The sequence below is a fragment of the Phyllostomus discolor genome, chromosome 4 (genome assembly GCF_004126475.2).
Source record: "Phyllostomus discolor isolate MPI-MPIP mPhyDis1 chromosome 4, mPhyDis1.pri.v3, whole genome shotgun sequence".
Taxonomy (NCBI): Eukaryota; Metazoa; Chordata; class Mammalia; order Chiroptera; family Phyllostomidae; genus Phyllostomus; species Phyllostomus discolor.
In genome coordinates, this window is record NC_040906.2 from 105652968 (window position 1) to 105673813 (window position 20846).

The following is a 20846-nucleotide window of genomic DNA, read 5'->3' on the forward strand; positions in this document are numbered from 1 at the left end:
CCCTCTTCTAACCACATTAGCTGTCCTCTGAAACCTATCCAGCTCCCTCCTATTATGAGAGTCTGTGAAGTGTAGAACCAAATACTGTTTTACAATTACAGTTTCACAATGTTTTATGCAAGGATCAAAATGTTTTGATGCTTGTTTTTCAGTATACATTTTTGTCAAGATTATTTCAATTGTTAGTTTGTTCTCAGTTTTCATGGATTGTCTTTTTAAACTTGTGACTTAAACTTTCTATTATATACAATATTTTAATGTTCCTCAATATAAAATTATTAAATAACATATATTTTAAAAGTCTGCCTTTTATCCCTCAACCCTCATTGTGCCCCACAGAAAACCATTTTTTAAAATTCTCCATTGTTTCTATTTACAAATAGAGGGAGAGAGAACAGCTATAACTATAGATTCCCACTCTCCTCTATTTTATTAAAAACATATGCTGTGTATTATGCAACCACTCTTGTTCCTTGCTCCAAACATATTCTAGAGATTATTCCATTGCAGACTATTCTCATTTTTCCTTCTGGTGCAGAGTTCTTCATTGTTTGGATGTACATCAGTGTATTCATACACTCCCCCCTTGCTTCCCATTATTGTCTCTGATTTATGCTAAGACAAGATCCACACAGGAGTTTCCTGTGACAGACACTGAGTTGGTCACACAACCTGGAGGGCCTCAGAGGTGCATCTTTTCCACTAGAGTTGTGCTTTGTCCTGAAGCCTCTAAACAGCGGTGTCAAACTCATTTTCACTGAAGGCCATATCAGCCTTGAGGTTGCCTTCAAAAGGCTGAAATAATTTTAGGACTATGTAAATGTAACTACTCCTTAAGTATTAAGGAGTAGAAATTACATTCAGCCCTTTGAAGGCAACCTTGAGGATGATGTGGCCCCCGGTGAAAATGAGTTTGACACCTGTGCTCTAAGACCTATTTATGAGGGAGGGTGCACCTCAAGGCAAAGAGTCAGTACAGCACTGATTTTTATCTATGAGACAGAAAAGACTGAGTTATTGAAGCCCACCATTATTCTAATAAACAGGGACTTCAGGAAGTACCCAGGTTTTCCCTGACTGATGTGGCTCAGTGGGTTGGGCATCAGCCTGCAAACTGAAAGGTCACCAGTTTAATTCCTCATCAGGGCACATGCCAGGCAACTGATACATGTTTTTCTCCCTCTTTTTCCCCTCCCTTCCTCTCTCTTAAATAAAAATAAATAAATAAATAAATAAATTCTTTCTTTTTTCTTTCCTTCTTTTTTTAAAGGAGTACCCAGGTTTTTCCTGGATGTGTAGCTCAGTTGGCTGGAGTGTTGCCCCAATATGCCAAGGTTGCCAGTTTCACCCCTGGGCAGGGCACATACAAGAAGCAACCAATGAATGCATAAATAAGTAGAACAACAAATCTTTCTCTTCCTCCCTCTTTCAGTTCAATAAAGCTTTTTAAATTATAAGAAGTACCCAGGTTTAGATTCTTTAAAAAACAATCAGAGAAAAAGAGACCGAAGAACATGATTATAAAAATTTTAAATGTATCACATCCTTACAACTGACCTGCATTTCTTATACTCATTGTCCCCTTTCTGTGTCCCATGCTGCAAAGGGACTTATGTGTTTGCCTTTGAGAAACAAAGATGTAGGGGACCACCATGTATGGGTTCATTGCAGGCTTTCTCCCAGCTCAGGAAAAAATACCTAATCACAGAATGCAGAAAACTTGTGAAAAAGCATGAAAGGAGCAAGGAAATCTTCCAGATCCCCATGTGATCAAAGTTCAGGACTATAAATGAAAATTATTAGTGTATTGTGATGAAATCCTTTCATTCTCTTTTCTTTCTACTTCTTGTCCTTGTAGCCATATGAAGCAGATGATTTTCACTCCATATTAATTGGGGAAAATTTTATAAAGAAATGTGGGCAGAGGGTAAATTCAAGTGCATAGGAGACAGTAAGGGTTGAATACAGAGGGACCAGGGAAGGAACAAAAGTAAGTAAGGCTCTGCAGTTGGTCGATACGAGGACTTCCAGGTCAAGGGCAGGGACTGAGGAAGCCGGCAGGGAGGATGTGATCGGCAGGGTCACTGAACCAGGACCATAGCAGATCCTGAGGAAGCACTCTCTTTGTGGAGTAAGAGCCAAGCAGGAAAGCTTCCCATGCTGTGAAGAAGTGGGGACAGAAGGTTCTCTCTTCCTCCAGCGTCACCATTGTCACTTCAGCTCAGGAGTCCTGCAGACAGAGGAGAATGCTCTTCCCAGACCTAGCCAACAAGCAACTTTTCCCCCTCCATCTCAGGGCCTCCTGTTATAGCTCCAAAGTAAGATGAAGAAAAGTTCCCAGGTCACCCTAAGCCAAAGCTGCTTTAGAGCAGGCCTTTTATTAAGTGGTGAGAAGTTTAGTGTACACTGCCTGACCAGAAGTCAGATCCAAAGGCTTTCCCATTATTTCTGTCACCTCTACATTCTATTCTAGGAAAATTAAATATGTCTCTAAAATAGTTAAAGAGCATTACCTGTTGGCTGAAGTCCAGAGTGTCCTGGGAAAGAGAAGGAAAATATAGACTTAAAAGATATAAAGGTAAATCTGTCCCCAAATACAGTGTTCTCAGCCCTGGAACATCTGAAATTTCTCTAACGCCACAACCCACCAGAGTAGAGAGGAGAGCAGAATCTGAAAGCAGTGACCCACGAAGCTTCAGTCACACAAATCCAGAGTAATTTTATTAACTGTAGTATCTGTTCCTTCATTTATTCCAGGATTTTGACCCAAATGCCCATACATGTTAACCCTTCTCTTACCTCTACAGGCCATAATTCCTTATGTTTCCACCATAATTGACCATGTACTATTTATTTCTGGGTTTCCAGGAAATTTGAGATCAAACAGGGAAGGACTTTATATGGGGCCACTGACATACAGAGAACTAACTTGAACAAAGTCGTATTTCTTCCACCACACAGTCTATGGGGACCTTCAGCTGCCCAAAGGTTCCTTACCTTTCTGATTCCTGAAGTAGATGAACAGCCCCGCCCCAAGGAAGAGCAGACCCAGAACGAAGCCCCCAACTCCACTCAGCATCTTGCTCTGTGCAGATTCAGACTGTGCCCCTGAGAGAAGAAGCTGGTTTTAGTGACTTTTATCCCAAACTCACCTTCTCTGATTGACACTCTGGGACTGAGAGCTTTGAGAGTGGGAAGAAGCCTTCCCTAGAAGAACCAGAACAACTGGCCATTTCTGGAAAAGAGACTTAATAATCACACTGAGGAGACATGAGGTTCAGGCACTGAACTCATTGAAATTTCATGGCCCTGACATAAGGCCACTGCTTCTGTATCTGATGGATGCGGAGCCTGGGGCTCAGTAAGTTGGAGTCCTTGTCCAGGGTGACAGAGCTAACGGACTGCAGAGCAGAGACTGAACTCTCCCTGTGTCAGGAAGTTCCCTATGCTGTAGAGGATGTGGCTTTGCTCAGATCTCATTGGACAACTCAGAGCAACAGTGCAGAAGTACCAGCCCAGCCAAGGCAGTAGAATGGTGCCCAGGGCCAAGGAGGAACATGACCTGTGACATCGTGGAAAAGTTCATAACAGGGACAACCTCTCTTCTGACGGCCAGGAACAACAGCTCCCCAAGGACTCTAAGTATTTATAGAAATTGTCACAGGGCAACCCCCACCCCCCTGACCTGTGCGGAAGGAGAGAACACAGCGAATGAAAACGTGATGTGGGGAGGAGAGAACCCTGACACTCAGGGATGAGCAAAGCCCCCCGTGGCAGGTGAAGCCCCAGTGAGGAGAGAACATTTCTTACTCCACTCCACAGAGACAGGGTCCGTCAGGCTCAGGTGCTGCACTTGGCAGGTGTAGACCTCCCCACTCTGGGGAACGGTTTCCAGCATTACCAGGATCTGGAAGGTCCAGTCTCCATTCCGGATCAGGCCGGTGGAGACCACCCCAGCCTCCTCTTCCTGGCCGTTCCGCAGCCACCGGACTTCAATGTTACCGGGGTAGAAACCATTCACAGAGCAGACCAGGAGGTTGTGGTGCTGTAGGCGCTGTGTCTTTGCAGGGTACACAGTCACTGTAGGTGAGGCTAGGAGAGAAAAGGCAGGGGCGGGGGGAGGGCATGAGGGACGCAGAGGCGGCTCCCGGGTTGGCTGCCTTTCCGCCTCGTCTCTAGTCCTTGGTTCTAGTCTCCCGCAGGCCTCCCTCAGAGGTGGCCCTGTGGCCCAGCAGGAGTTAGTCTCATGAGCCTCAAATCTATCCCTACAGCATAGGCCACCTGATCTGAGAGAGGCTGAGGACATTTGTGGGATTTTTTCATGTCTTGAAAGTTATTCACTGTTGAAGTGTTTACAAATCTTTGCAAGGCATATAATGTATTAATTAAAAGTGTGATTTCTGGAGCAGGGCTGTCTGAGTTCAAATCCAGGCACTGCCCCTTACTGGCAGACCCTGAGCAAATTTTTACATTCCTCCATTCTGAGCTTTCTCACCTACAAATGAGGATAAGAACACTTACTTATCGCCTATGGGTATATGAGGATCAATGGACCTCAAATATGTAAAACAATGGCTGAAACTTAGCTATCAATATATGTTACGTATTTATTATGCTTGTTCACTTGGAGAGGAAACATAATTCAAAGCAGCATGGATAAATTGGGGAATAGCTTGGGGAAGATGGGAATGGGACACTCACACCTGAGAACTCCACAGAACTGGTCCTACCTGGAAAGCATGAAACACACAGGTGATTTTGAGTCCCTGAAAAGTATAAGTCCTGAGGGAGAGGGGAAGGAGCAAGGAAAGTCATTTATTTAAAAATACTTATAATTACACTCAGTTGAGCAATCCCTCTCCTTTTCAAAAGAAGCATATCTATTATTGGGATTGTTATTATTTTAATATTGTCTTTTCTTTTTAGCTGATATTTGAGCTCAAGGAAGGGTCTGGGACTCATTAGTATGTGTGTTTCCTGCCTGAGACCAAGCTCAATTAATACAACAGAGGAGTAGGGGAGGGGAGGGGGAGGAAGAGGAGAAGGACAAGGAAGAGGAGGAGGAAAAGAAACCTGGGGGAAAACCTTTTTTACAGCACCACAAATGGTAGATTTAAGATTGTGAGTAAATCATTGCTAACAACTTTGCAGTACATTTTATTATATTAAAGATGTTTAAATTCTAAACGTGGAAAGTAATAAAACAGAAACAACATAGAAACCAGGAACTGGAGAAACTGCTGAATGGCACATTAGCAAAGTGTTCACCTTACTGCATGGAGAACCCATAAAATCACCGAGAGAAACACCAGGCCCCCAGAGATGATAGACAACAGGCAATTCTTAAAGCAGGAACAACTAACCAATAAATATGTGAAAAATGTTCAAGAACCTTAGAAATCAAAGTACAAGTTAAAAATAAAAATTTTAACTATTTGGTAATATTGAAAAAATTTAGAATGTGAGGTAAACTGTCACAACTATAAAAAAGATAATATGTAACTACTTAAATACTATCAGCATTATAAAAATAGTAACATCCATAGGTAAAGTAACAAATCATAATAAAAACCCTGATTATATAATCACTTCAACTATGTAAAAATATGTGCACTAATCAAAAAAAGCAAGGAAGACCTAAAAGAAGCCTCAGAGGCCCCGCTCCCCAAAACTCGGCCTGATCCTACTCCCCAAAGAAACGCTCCCGCAGCAAACACACGGCCCTGACCCAGGAGTTCAGGGTTAAGGAGGGTTTGGTCACGATGCACGGCGACTCCCCTCCTCCCACCCTCTCCCCGGCCTTTCACCCCTGACCTCCGCTCCCCGAACCCGCACCCCAACCCGGCAGCACCGCCGTGTCCCTCACACAGGCCGTCGTCACCCGGCTACCTCGACCGCGGCCCCGCAGGCGCCTCACACGTGTGATCTCTCGCAGTCCTGCACACACACGCACGCACACGTACACACGCAGACGCACACACACGCGCACACGCACACCCCCGTCCCCCCGCTGCGCTCACTTTGCCGCTGCACCAGGAATCCATCGAACACCCCGTAGTTGTGTCTGCAGTACGCGTCCACCGCGGCCCGCCTCTGCTCCATGTAGTCCTTGTCCCGGTTCCAGTGCTCGACGCTCGGCCGCCCCTGCTCCGTCAGCGCGCGGAACTGCCCCACGTCGCTGTCGAAGCGCGCGAACTCCTGCCGGTTGTGAAAGTATCTCTGCAGGTACCGCACCCGCTGCGTCCCGTTGGTGAAGTGACACTCGGACTTAAACTGCTCCACGAAAGGCGCTGTGGGGACAGGACGACCCGGTCACACGGGTTAGAGACCGACGGCGACGCCGCCCGGTGCGGGCGCCCGGCCGTGGGGACACGAGGCCCCGGCACCCCGACTGCCAGCTCCGGGGTCGCCCCTCGTCCGGGCCGGAGGGAGGGGGGGCGGGGGAGACCCCCGGGGCCCTCAGCCGCCGCGGATCCCCTCGGCCTCCCCGTGGGGCTGCGGGACTCGGCGGCGCCGGGCGAGGGTTCTTGCCATCACGGCCTCCTTCCCGGAGCCTCCCCTCCCCCCTCCCCCCTCCCCCCTCCCCCTCCCCCTCCCCTCTCCTCCTGTCCCGTGACCCCGCCTCCTCGCTCGGTCTGTAACCTCCGGGTCGCTGGGACCCCGTCTCGGCCTCCCCCCCCCCCCCGCCCCACGCCCGCCGCCCCTGGGAATCCAGGAGGAAAACGGCCGCAGCCGCCGCTCTGGGGCGTCTCGGTCGGGCCCAGCCACCGAGAACTCACGCAGGAGCGAGAATCTCAGGAGAAAAGGGTGGGGTTCCAGAACAGAGAACACTAACGGGATCTAAGTTAGGGCGACAGGAAGGGGCCTCTGAGTGACGCTGGAGATGTGACAAGAAGGTTGGGTCTGTGTGAGCTGGAGGAACACAGGTGAGTATAGTTTGGGGAAGGGAGGCACATTCCCGGGAAAGGCTGCAGCACGGGCAACAGCCGGACAGAACCCGCGAACCTGCTCCAGCGACCGGGGGAGAGCAGCTCCCTGAGGCGCAGGCAGTGGGAGGGAGGCGGGAGAGATGGGACTGGACAGTCAGGCGGGGCCGGTGCCCAGAGCCTGCGGGTGAGTGAGGATGGGACCGTACACCAAATATAAGGGGGAACTACTGACAAGTTTCAGGGAGAAATAAGCATAATCTCAGTAGGACTACATCTCTTCTGCATGTCCAAACCCAGAAAACTAAGAAAACCAGAAGAATAAACCGGTGGTTAAAAATAAGAGGACTAGCCCTGGCTGGTGTGGCTCCGTGGATTAAGTGCCAGCCTGGGAACCTAAGGGTCCTGGTTTCAGAACCAGTCAGGGCAGGTGCCTGGGTTGCCGGCCAGGTCCCCAGTTGGGGGCCGTGCAAGAGAAAAACCACACATTGATGTTTCTGTCCCTCTTTTTCCCTCTCCCTCCCACTCTCTCTAAGAGTAAATAAATAATCTTAAAAAAAAAAAAAACCTAAGAAGAATAAATGGAAACTTCTGATCTCATCAGTAATGCCGAAAGTAGAATTACTGCAGAAATCTGAGACACTTTACTGAAAATACTTGTGACTTAAAAAGATTAGTTGAAAATTAATTACAGATGTGATGACCAAGAACTCGTGAAATTTTGAAAACCATTGCATAAGGCAAAAAGTAAAAACGAAGATTTTAAACTTCACTTGATTGAATGGATTCAACAAGAAAGCAGTGAGTTTATACAACTCTCTCTCTCTCTCTCTCTCTCTCTCTCTCTCTCTCTCCTTTCTCTCTATGATGAGCTAAAATAAACCATGAAGAACTGAATTGGAAGGTGAGTGTGTGTATAAATTGTGAGTCTAAAAGTTTTAGAAACAGCCAGTGTAAAACAGTGTTCTCAGCCTCAACTCTATTGACATTTTGAACCAGAAAATTCTTTGTGGTTGGGGGTGGCCTGGATGTTCTGTATACAGTAGGCTGTACACAGCATCCCTGGCCTCTCTACCCACTAGTCATCAGAAGAAACCCCTGGGGTGACAATGAAACATGGCTCCAGATATTGCCAGATGTTCCAGGGGTGGGCAGAGGGGGAAGGTGTAGTGAACCTTCACAGGGTGAGCTCCACTGGTGTGAACCATCTGAAAAACCTGTGGTGAAAAGGCCACTGTTAATTATGGAGCAGGTGAAAATACATAGAAAGTTCTATTAATATTATATCTGTTGAAAATCTTGGTCCTATATGAAATTTGTATTTTTTAGCAGTCTTGTACCTGTACACAGTAATATTTTTAGCAAAATAAATTTGTTCAGGACCTGTTTACCTATTCTTTGCCTTGTCAACCAATCACCAAGTCATATAATGTATCCTTCACATCATCTTCATTCTTAATTTCTCTGCTGCTGGTCCACTATTTATCTACAGTAGAAAACTACAGCCACAGCCATTTGATTTCTGTACAATGTCCCCACTAATTCATTTTCTGTGTCCTGCTCCCAATAATACCAGAGGGGCATCGAATTACCAGCCGTGGCCAGATGTGGAACTCTAATTTTTTCTAGTCATTTCCCCTCAGAAGGGGAGAAACTAGATTAACATTCTCATGGAGACAGTTTACAGAAATGAGCAGGTTCCCAGGCTTTGAATAGAGACCTTCACTTAGAAATGAGGGCAGAGAGGAGGGCACTCTGGTCAGACCACATTTGTCCACAAATTCTCTAGTACCTCCTGACATATGAGAAAGTTGAAAAATAAAAATGTGTGAAGTTGCTGTTCACTGTAGCCTCTGTGGTTAGCACTGTTGGTCCATGTTCACTGCCCAACTTAAGGTTTCCAAATATAATGAATAAAAATACAGAATGCCAGGTTAAATTTGGATTTCAAATAAATAATTGTTGTTTCTCTGAAATTCAGATTTAACTGGGCATCTGGTATTTTATTTGTCAACCCTAGCCCATCTTGCTAATAAAATCTCAGAAAAGGGAGTGTATTTAACACTTCTTTGTGTTCTTCCTCATGGTAGTCTACAAATAGTGTGAGCCCATATGGAGCTTTTCAAATCATAAATGCAAAATGAATGTGAATTTCTCCTCTACATCAGAACTAGCAGCCCTTGCATCTGCCCACCCTCAACCCTCAGACACACACTGGCACATGTGAATGTCAGAAATTTCATCAGTAACTCAGACTCAGCCAAGCCACTGTTCACTATGGTGGTTAGAAGCCCAAACTTGATTTTCTAATTAGAATTAGAAAATCTAATTTTGAATATTAACACTTCCACTTGGGTCAGATTTTAATATCCATGTGCCTCTTTTTCTTCATCTCTAAAATAGATTTAGTGATAGTATACTCCTCACAGGATATGTTAAGTGTGAAATTAAGTAGCACTGATCACATAATAAGTAATCAATAAATACATTGTTATTTTAATTCTTAGAACCCCCATGAAGGCAAGCTCACAAGATCTTTCTCTTTTTAGCTTCCTAAAGCAAATATCTTCATCATAACTTGGCAGTTGTCTTTAATTAATTGTATCACTAAGTATCAGTTTGAACACATGAGGACAGAAGTTCAGTTTGTGTGTAATAATAACGCGACATACACGACCCTCGTGTAAGTTCGCTGATGTAGAGGAGAGGGCCTTCCTAGCCACTGAGGGTCAGACTATGTACTCCAGGTTCTACAACTGACTGTGAGATTCTAGGTGAGTTACTTAAACTTTGAATTTTAGATTCCATAGAGTATTACATTTTTAATTAATGCAGATAGGATAGTTATGAGAATTACATACTCAAATTTATAGGCCTGATAAATAGTAACTGCAGAATGTTACGATGCTCTATGCTGATAGAGACCAGATTTGTTTTGTTGATGCCTCCATCCTCATTATCTAGGGTGATAACTGGTCTATTTTAGGTCATGAATAAACACTGGCTGTATAGTCAGTGGGTTTTTGCATAACCAATCACTTCTGCATTCAAGATGACTGTTGTGATTCCTTGCTCCTGACTGAAATCCTCCCAGCTTCTTTACAGGCTTGCATATTCTTGTGCTTCAGGTCCAGCTGACTCCTGGTTCTGGAGCTCAGTCTCTCCCTGAGGTCAGCTGCTCAGAAGAGTCACCTATAATCCATCCTTCACGTCTTCAGTTCCCATTCTCTCTTCAAACAGTCCATTCTGGTTTCCATCTTGTACAATTCACTGACTGCACACATTACATCTGCCAAACTCAGTGCTCATTTCTCTGCATGTTCTTGCTTCCCCACCTCCTTTCCACACCTGGCCAATCTCTCCTCTGGGAAAATCGGCTTCCCTTCACCTTTATGCATCACACTCTTGGTTTTCCTCAACACTGCTGGAACCCCTTCTCAGTCCCCTTGGCTGCCTCACTAGCACTTGGTCCTCTGTGCTCAGCCCTTCCCATCTTCTTGTCTGTCACACACACTTGCTCACTCACTGTGTGGCCTTCCCCACTTTCCTGGATTTTAACACAGCATATGTGTTAATGACACCAGCATACATACCTCCAGCCCTGGCTGGCCCCCAAACTCAAGGTTCCTGTATTCAACTGACCTCTTGACAGGTCCACATAAATGTCAAAAAATCCTTTCAAACTTAAAATATTTATTCCTAACCACCCACTTCAAATTATTTTCTTATAATCTTCCTTATTTCAATAAATAGCACCACTAAATTTATTCAAATTATTTAAGGCAAACTTTTTAGGGATAAGCTTGATTTTGTACTCCTCCCCCATTTGACCCATTAAAAGTCATGCAAAATCTACCTGAAATCTGCTTACCTTGTCACTACCACATGAAATGGAGCCCTGAGCATGTTTTCCCTGGAGAACTTGTCTATGTTCCTAATGGCCTCACTGACTCCACTCAGTGAACCCCTACAACCCAGTATCCACATGGTAGCTGGTGTTATTTTTTTAAATAAATATAAATGGACTCTCCTTGTTTTCATGTTTCTTCAAATAAAATTCAAATTTCTTACCACGGCCTTAGAGCCCAGTATGATTTATCTCCCATTTTCTCTACCCTCTTCCTATCTCAATGTCACTCTTCAACTTGCTGGCTGTGCCTGAGCCACTCTAGCCTTCTTTCTGTCCCTGAAACATGGCAAACATGTTCCCACATTTTGGCATTTCCCTGTTCCTTTCCCTGGAACTCTTGTCCCTTAGATCTTCACATGATGGCTTCCCTCATCATTCAGGTCTTTAAAAAATGTCACATTCTCAGGGAGATCTCCCTAACCACCTGAACTGAAGTCAGGTAAATTCGATTCTCTCTGTCCTATATACCTGGTATATTGTTTTTCAGAGCCATTAATACTCCCTGAATTTTTTTTCTTAAATGTAGTGGGGTTATTTATTGTCTTACTCCCCTGATGTTAGCTTAGTTCCATGATAATAGGGCACTTTCTATCATATTCAAATAGGATTCTCTGAGCCCAGAACACAGCCTAGTGAATAATAGTTGCTCAGATAAATAAATATCTGTGGCCTCAATGAATGAACCCAGATTCTGAGACTTCATCATTGTAGGAATCCTGGAAAGCAGCAGGGCTCAAGCTTCTATACTCCTTTTTTCAGATGACACATTATATCCCTTCTACATTCTGTGAGAAATTCAAACAAAGTTTTTTTTTTCTTTTTCTATTGTTAGAAGAAACTTTTACCAGTAAGGAAAGGGTGACTTTTTTAAAACGGAAAATATCACTATATTTTATCTTGCTATGGATCTGTTCCAGTGCTGAGGATCTGTGCAAACTTTGGGATCTCAGGAATGGTGAATGATATGGGGAAAGAATAGGGAGAGACTGAGCCCTGGCTGGTATGGCTCAGTGGATTGAGTGCCAGCCTGCAAACCAAAGGTCACTGGTTCAATTCCCAGTCAGGACACATGCCTGAGTTGTGAGCCAGGTCCCCAATTGGGGTCTTGCAAGAGGCAACCACACATGGATGTTTCTCTCCTTCTCTTTCTCCCTGTCTTTCTCTAAAAATAAATAAATAAAGTCTTAAAAGAAAAAGAATAGAGAAGAACTGGAAGTAGAGGTAACCAAACATGACTAATTAAGGAAAACAGAAGGCGTGATGAAAGGATCTGTGACATTTGGGACTGGGACTCCAGGAGGCCAATGATTTCCCCTGACTGGATTATTGACTTTAGTGCCACGGGATGAAAGCAGCCTTTATACTCTATACTCCTGCTCAAGGTGTATAATTTGAACCTATGAAATTGCTAATATTTGACTCTTTTTAACTTAAGGAACACAACTTCATACAATTTATTTCTACTAGTTTAATCCCTACCATGGACTCAGATAAGACAAAGGGAAATGTAGGAGAAAAGGACAATATAGAAAGATTCAAGACAGATTCGTAATGAACACTAATCCTGGCCAGGTGTTCAAAAGATGCCTTAAGTTATTTAAGGAACCACTGGATGGGAATTGATTTGATTTCATTGTTTCTAAATCCTCTCAAGACCCCGAGGGAATGGCACAAAGGGCTGGAGAGGCTTTACTGGAGGAGAGCCAAGAAGAAACGACCTATGTACATGGAGCCCCTTACACAGCTCTGGTGGAGGGCGAGCACCCAGGCTCCCTTTGTTGTGGAAAGAATTGGGGATCCATGCGATAAAGACAGGTGGTTACCAAAGAAAAAGTCACAATATTCTAAGGGACATAGCCTAGACATAGTGATAATGCTAATGCCTTCCTTCTTTCACCCCAGAATTTCTCACCCCCCTACCCAAAATATGCACTTACATGGTGTGTCGCTGGCCCAAGCCAAGAGAGGGCTCAGTACCATCAGTATCACCACCAGTCCTGCCATCCAGGAGCCTCCGGGGAAGCACAGACGCAGCATGCTGGAGAATGGAGAGGACGGGGTGCAGAGAGCAGGCAAGTCTCACTCAGTGAGCACTATGACCTTTCTCCACCCACATCCCAAATAATACCAACCAAGGAACTCATTTCTTTATTCCTGGATTGGGTAATTTTAGTGCTGAGAACCAATCAGCATGAGAGATGAATGGTGTCATCAAATGCTGGTCAGAGATTCAGTATGAAGGTCTTCTTCCGAAAGTTAGAATTTCCTGAATTAAAAAGATTGTTTTAATTTAGTGCTTTAAAGGTTTGATTTGGTTGTCTCTGAAACATTTTATTGGGCCCCTATTATGAGCCAATTCTGTGTTGGTCAATGCTGTGTGTACAAGTGGGAGCCTTTCAGGAGTATACTCATTTCTCAGACTTGCAGACAGAGCCATTTTGACGAATGTGTGTATGAATGTGTTTAGGAGTTTAGGGGATGGAGAAGAAGATGATTGCAAGTTAGGAGACCCTCAATTTTGCCCTTATTGCATCATAGCTTAGTGTTGTAAATTTGGAGAAATTACTAAACCTCTAACAATTAAAGTCACTGTGATCTTTCAGGTGTTTTAATTCTGGACAATGTTGTGTTTCTGTGGACACTTCAAGGAGCAACTTCTCCTAGTAACTGATGACATGACAGACTTACAGCCATTGATTGGAGAATATAATCTGTATCTCTTTATAAGGAGAAATGCCTCTGACTGAAGGAAACTGAAAGTTGTTCAATAATTAACCTGAGTGAAAAGGTTTTTCAGATTTATCTCCTGATGCTATTGCTGAGCTTAGCACACCTCCAGAATACACATAAGGAGAGGGCTCAGAGGAGGTGGTCTACATGTAATGGAGGGGAAAGTACCTTTGAATAGCACCTTTGGATAACTTTTAACCCAACAATGTTATAAGGCCAACTGTCTAAACCAAAGTATCCGGGAGGTTGAGAGATTGATAAAGGACTCAAAGTCAGCCTATAACACAATTCTGCTTTAGAACAATTAATATTTTATGTGAAAAGAAATGTCCAATGCCTTACTCTTGGTCTCCATCATGATTTTTCATTTTCTTAAGGACATGCCTCCTTGCTTATTCAACTTCTTGCTTTCTTCTAAGAAAAGTTAAAAAAGACTTTGTTAATAAAATTGTTATACAATGTTCAGGAAATGAAATGCTGTGGAAAAGCTAGAAATTATATCCTTTGATGTAATTATATAATTTTAAATGTATAATTCTACTTTATGTAATTATTACACATAATTTTAATATAAGTGTAATTATCAGATCCTGAGTGCACTTTAAAGGACCATTCTCTATCTAAATGTCAGGATTAATTCTCACTCCATGACAGTTCTGATATGCAGTTCTTCATCATGTGCCTTCATATTTCTAGTGACAGAATATTTACCTTGCTGCAGTAAAATGACTACAGTTTAGTGCATGAAATGGATGAAGATAGTCAAAGTGTACAAACTTTCAGCTATAAAATGAATGTCCTGAAGACACAATGTATATTCAAGGGTAGATCTTTTTCTTTTATTTTTTATTATTAATTATATTTAGTGATTCTGCTATTACAATTTTCCCAATTTTTCTCCTCTTTATCCCCCCTTTGCCCTACACCCCACTGCCATCCAGCATTCCCCCACTTAGTTTGTGTCCATAGGTTGTACATATACTTTTTTGGCTTTTCTTTTTCCTTTATCATTCTTAAGCTCTCCCTGTCTATTTTAGGTCTACCAATTATACTTCTTGTTCTCTATGCCTTCCCCCCCATTCTTCACCTCCCCCTCCCCACTGAAAACCCTCCATATGACCTCCATTTGTCTGGTTCTGTTCCTATTCTAGTTGTTTGCTTAGTTTGTTTTTGTTTTTTAGGTTCAGCTGTTGATAGTTATGAGTTTGTTGTCATTTTACTGTTCATAGTTTTTGATCTTCTATTTCTTAGATAAGTCCCTTTAACATTTCATGTAATAAAGGCTTGATAATGATGAACTCCTTTAATTTTACCTTATCTGGGAAACACTTCATCTGCCCTTCCATTCTAAATGACAGCTTTGCTGGATAGAGTATCTTGGATGTAGGTCCTTGCCTTCATGACTTGGAATACTTCTTTCCAGCCCCTTCTTGCCTGTTAGATTTCTTTTGAGAAATCAGCTGATAGTCTTATGGGCACTCATTTGTAGATAACTCTCTCTTTTCCTCTTGCTGCTTTCAAGATTCTGTCTTTATCTTTAATCTTGGGTAACTTAACAGTGATGTTTCTTGGTGTGTTCCTCCTTGGGTCCAGTTTCTTTGGGACTCTCTGGGCTTCCTAGACTTCCTGGAAGTCTATTTCCTTTGCCAGATTGGGGAAGTTTTCCTTCATTACTTGTTCAAATAAGTTTTCAATTTCTTGCTCTTGTTCTTCTCCTTTTGGCACTTTTATGATTCAGATGACAGAGCATTTAAAGTTGTCCCATAGGTTTCTAAACCACCCCTCATTGTTCAAATTCTTGTAACTTCATTCTGTTCTGGTTAGAGGTTTATTTCTTCCTTTTGTTCCAAATCATTGATTTGAGTCCTGGTTTCCTTCCCTTCACTGTTGGTTCCATGAATATTTTGCTTTATTTCACTTTGGGTAGCCTTAATTTCTTCCTTCATTTTGCAACCAAGCTCCATGAGTTCTGTGAGCACCCTGATTACTAGTGTTTTGAACTCTGCATCAGATAGGTTCTCTATCTCCTGCTCACTTAACTCTTTTTTTTTTTTTGGAGTTTTGATCTGTTCTTTCACTTGGGCCATATTTCTTTGTCTCTGCACACCTGTTATGTTGTGAGGGGGCAGGGCCTTAGGTATTAACAAGGGCAGGGCAAGCCTCTTTGCTTTATTGTGGCACTGTCTGTGGGGGAGGGATCAGAGAGGGAATAATGCTGCTTGCTTGATCTGCTTTAGCCCCACTTTCCAATGAACTCTCCTGTGAGACCAGGAGTTTCTTCAGCATTCACAGTCCTGCAGTATTTTACAGCTAGGCTTCAGTGTTTAGTTTCCTGTTCAGCCATCCTCACCTCGCCCCCATGATCCAGTGCCTTGCCACATATCCTCTCTGCTCAGCTGCCTGTCTCCCATCTCCACCCCTCCTACCAGTCTGGGTGAATGTTTCTTCAACTCCTTGGTTGTCAGAGATCCATGCAGTTTGATTTTATGGCACTTCTGGTTGTTTATTGTTTTTAAATTGGCTGTTATCCTTCTTTTGGTTGTGTGAGTAAGCAAAGCATTTCTACCTATGCCTCCATTTGGCTGGAACTTCCAAGAGAGTAGATCTTAAAGTTTCTCATCACAAGAACAAATTTTGTAACTATGTGTGGTATATAGGTTAACTAGGCTTATTATGGTGACCATTTCACAACAAATACAAATATCAAATCATTATGGAGGGAGGTCCAAGATGGTCACAGCATAGCAAGATGCTGAATTTACCCCTGCCCATGAGCACACTCAAATAGTCACCTTTATATAGAGAACAATTACTCCTGCAAGGCAATTGAGGGCTGAATGAACAGCTTCTGAACAACAAACAGGAGAAAGAGACTGAACAGAGAAGGCTGTGAAACTAGAGGAGCCCCTCTGGGAGCTTTGGGAACTCTCTGGGCCAGAGGAGCTACTAAGCACCATTGTTTATATCCCCCTCCACTTGGCTAAGGCCAGCAGAGTTTTATTTGGGTGCTTTGGCCAACCAGCAGAATCACCTCAGTGCATTCCCACACATACTACATGAAGTGTTTTTTTGTCCAAACAGAGGGAGCAAACAAGAACAGTAGGGCTTCACCTCAGTGCCTGGCCTTCCTGCCAGGAGCTGCTCCAGCCTAACTGGCCATGTGCCAGGTACTGTAAATGCCTGCCTAGCTCCAACAGGCTTCCTAAAACTACTTCACACATAAAGCCTACACAGAGGTCACATATACACAAACCACTTTTGATACAACAAACAAAAGAGAGACTACATAGATAAGGCTGGGGAGTCATGGGAGCTCTCCAGGGACTGAGGAGAGATCACTTCTCAGGGGAGCCAGAGGAAAACAATGAGTTACAAACAAAGGAAACACAGTAAAACTATCAGCTGATTTATCTGCATTAACTTTACAGGACAGAAGGGAGTAGCAGGGCATCTTTAAAATACTAAAAGAAAGGAACTTATGACCTAGAATAATTTACCCAGCAAGGTTATTATTCATATTTAAAGGAGAAATAAAGAGTTTCCCAGACAAACAAAAACTAAAGGAGTTCATCATTATTAAAAAGACAACAGTGATGGGGAGGATTGAATGTGGGAGGTGAGGGATGGGCAGGGCAGGGGAAAGTAATGGGGGGAAATGGGGACAATTGTAATTGGACAACAATAAAATTTTTTTAAATAAACAAAACAGCTTTACAGAAGTGTTAAAGAGTCTTTTTTAAGCATAAAAGGAAAGGCCATAATCAGAAATTAGAAAACATTAGAAAGGAAAAAATGTCACAGGCAATGCCAAATACTTAATAAATACAGTTAATTAGACATTTAAAAGCTAGTGTGAAGGTCAAAAGCAAAAAGTATAGAACAACTAAAACAAAACAAAAAGATCTAAAACATGGCAGCAATAACAAACTGGGGAGGGGCAAGTGAAAATGTAGTTCTTGTAGAATTAAATACCTATCAGCTTAAAATAGACTGCTCTAGATATAGAATGATACACATAAATCTCATGGTAACCACAACCCAAAATTTCCAGAACATATGCAGAGAATAAAGAGAGACGAAACCAAACAAAAACACTAAAGAAAACCAGCAAACCACAAGGAAAGAAGAAACAGAGGAGAACTATTAAAACCACCAAAAAACAGTTAACAAAATGGCACGAAGTACATACTTATCAATAATTACTTTAAATGAGTCCTGGCTGGTGTAGCTCAGTGGATTGAGTGCGGGCTGTGAACCAAAGTGTCGCAGGTTCGATTCCCCGTCAGGGTACATGCCTGGGTTGCAGGCCATGACCCCCAGCAACCGCACATTGATGTTTCTCTCTCTCTCTCTTTCTCCCTCCTTTCCCTCTCTGAAAATAAATTTAAAAAATAATAATTACTTTAAATGTAAATGGATTAAATGCTATAATAAAAAGATATAGGGTGAATGGATTTTAAAATATGACCCATCTATCTGCTACTAACAAGAGACTCACTTCAAAAAGAAAGACACATACTGATCAAAAGTGAAGGGATGGAAAGGCATTCCATACAAATAGAAATAAAAAGAAAGCTGAAATAGCAATTCTCATATCAAACTAAAGAGACTTTAAAACAAAAAAATGTAAGGAAAGACAAAGAATATTACATAATTATAAAGGGATAAATCCAAGAAGAAGATATAACAATTGTAAACACAGATTAAGTTTGCCAAATATCCAAACAAGAACAAACACCTGTCCTTCTCAAACTATTCCAGAGTATTCAAGAGGAGGGAAAACTCCCAAGCTCATTTTATGAAGCATTATCCTAATTCTGCATTTATGCATTATCCTAATTCTGAAATCATGTAAAGACACTACAAAGAAAGAAAATTTTAAGCCAATATCCATGATGAACATAGATGTATACATCCTCACAAATTGTTAACAAACCAAATTGAGCACTACATTAAGATCATACACCATGATAAAATGAGATTTATTTCTGGGATGAAAGATTGGTGCAATATCCACAAATTAATTAATGTGATATACCACATAAACAAAATGAAGGATTAAAATCATATAATTTCATAAATAGATACAGAAAAAGCACTTCACAAATTCAGCAACAATTCATGGTTAAAAAAAACCTCTCAGCAAAAACAGAATAGAGGGAAAACATAGTTCAAAATAACAAAAGCCATAAATGGCAAACTCACAGCTAAATCAGACTCAACAGGCAAAAACTAAAAGCATTGTTCTTAACATCAGAAACAAAACAGGATTGTCCACTTTCACCACTCTTATACAACATACTAGGGGAAATATTAGCCACAACAATCAGACATAAAGAAGAAATAAAAAGAATCCAATTTGGAAAGGAAGAAGTAAAACTGCCCCATTACCTGTCACATTTCACCTGGTGGTATCCTGAGACTGAGGTGACTTGAACACAGAGGGAAAGCCCACTACCTCAAGGAATACAGAACATTTTCCAGGGCCAAGGTGACACCATTTTACTGAGACTCCAGAGGTACCAGGTGTTCAGGAAGAGAAAACAAGAACTTCTGCTATAGCATTATCTATTGGGGAAAAAAATTAAAACCTGTACTCCCCAACCTGTTGAGTGATTAAGAAGAAAACTGTACTTAATAGAGAAGACTTTCCTACTTTACCTGCCCAGGCAAAGAAACCATGTATGAAGTACCATAAATAACCAAGGTAACCAGGTAGCTCAGAAGAAATATGAAGAGTATCCAGAAACCAAATTTTTAATTTTCTTTTATTATTGTTCAAGTACAGTTGTCTCCATTTCCCCCCCTCCTTTGATCCTACCCCACTTTGGCTTTGTTTATGGGTCTTTATGCATGTTCCTTAACAAACCTTCTCCCTCTTCCCCCATTATTCCTTGTCAACTCCAATCAGGTTACTATCAGTTTGTCCCTAATTCCAATGTCTCTGGTTATATTTTGCTTGCTTGTTTGTTTTTTTGATTAGGTTCCACATATAGGTGAAATTATATTGTACTTCTCATTCACTGTCCAGCTTATTTCACTTAGCATAACGCTCTCCAGATTCATCCAAGCTGTTGCAAAGGGTATTAACTCCTTTCTTTCTGCTGCATTTCCATTGTGTAAATGCACCAGTTTTTTGATCCACTCATTCACTGCTGGGCATTGAGCTTGCTTCCAGCACTTGGCTGTTGTAAATTGTGCTGCTAAGGTTACATAACAGTGGTGTACTTAGGTGCTTTTGAATTAGTATTTCCGGATTCTTAGGGCATAGTCCCAGCAGTGGAATTGCCAGGTCCAAAGGTAGTTTCATTTTGGTTTTCTGAGGAAATTCCACACCATTTTGCACAGTGACTACACCAGTCTGCATTCCCACTAACAGTTCCTTGGGTTCCCTTTTCTCCACAACCTCACCAGCACTTATTTATTGATTTGGTTATGGTGGCCGTTCTGACTGGTGTGAAGTAGTATCTCATTGTGGTTTTAATTTGCATCTTTCTGATAGCTAGTGATGCTGAGCATCCTTTCAGATGTCTCTGAGCCCTCTGTATGGCCTGCTTGGAGAAGTGTCTGTTCAGGTCCTTCGTACATTTTTTAATTGGGTTGTTTGTCTTCCTGGAGTGGAGTCATGTGAGTTCTTTGTATATTTTGGAGATCAAACCCTTGTCTGAGGTATCATTTGCAAATATAATTTCTGATATGGTTGGTTCTCTTTTCATTTTGTTGATGTTCTCTTTAGCCATGCAGAAGCTTTTAATTTTGATGAAGTCCTATTTGGTTATTCTTTCATTTATGTCCCTTGCTCTAGGGGACATATTGGTGAAAATATTGCTGCATGGAATATCTGAGATTTTCCTACTTATGTTCTCCTCTAGGACTTTTATGGTGTCACAACTTATATTTAAGTCTTTCATCCACCTTGAGTCTATTTTTGTGTGAGGTTTAAGTTAGTGATCGAGTTTCATTCTTTTTTGCATGTAAGCTGTCAAGATATCCCAGCAACATTTGTCAAAAAGGTTATTTTTACTCCATTTTATGCTTCTGCCCCCTTTGTTGAATATTAATTGACCATAGAGTCCCAGGTTTATTTCTGGGCCTTCTATTCTTTTCTGTTGATATATGTGTCTGTTCCTACTAGTACCAGGCTGTTTTCATTACTGTGGCCTTGTAATATACTTTGATAATCAGGTATAGTGATCCTTCCTACTTTGCTCTTCTTTCTCAAAATTGTTGTGGTTTTTCAGGGAGTTTTATGGTTCTATATAAATTTTTTAAATGTTTGT

At 42.1% G+C, this 20846-nt stretch overlaps 1 protein-coding gene across 2 annotated transcripts; it reads right to left on the minus strand.

The window, feature by feature from the left end:
- Window positions 1–1872: 1872 nt before the first annotated feature.
- Window positions 1873–12956, minus strand: LOC114494279 (DLA class II histocompatibility antigen, DR-1 beta chain-like). 2 transcript variants are annotated; one of them, XM_028509281.2, is made up of 6 exons: window positions 12774–12956; window positions 6021–6290; window positions 3811–4092; window positions 2998–3108; window positions 2514–2537; window positions 1873–2230 (listed from the first exon to the last, which is right to left on the minus strand). In XM_028509281.2, exons 1-6 carry the CDS (start codon window positions 12871–12873, stop codon window positions 2217–2219), a joined length of 801 nt encoding a protein of 266 aa, XP_028365082.1. In that variant the 5' UTR covers window positions 12874–12956; the 3' UTR covers window positions 1873–2216. The 2 variants fall into 2 exon arrangements, with proteins under 2 accessions (XP_028365082.1, XP_035879781.1); XM_036023888.1 differs by having other exon boundaries at window positions 3811–4087; window positions 6016–6290.
- Window positions 12957–20846: the final 7890 nt, after the last annotated feature.

Bases quoted from the DNA above. Each gene is read 5' to 3' on its own strand.
- LOC114494279 (XM_028509281.2), bottom strand. From the start codon at position 12,873: ATGCTGCGTCTGTGCTTCCCCGGAGGCTCCTGGATGGCAGGACTGGTG. The intron at 6,291-12,773 runs GTAAGTGCATAT...CTGTCCCCACAG, and splicing joins TTGGGCCAGCGACACACCAT to CGCCTTTCGTGGAGCAGTTT. The intron at 3,109-3,810 runs GTAAGAAATGTT...TTCTTCTCTCAG, and splicing joins CCCTGTCTCTGTGGAGTGGA to GGGCACAGTCTGAATCTGCA.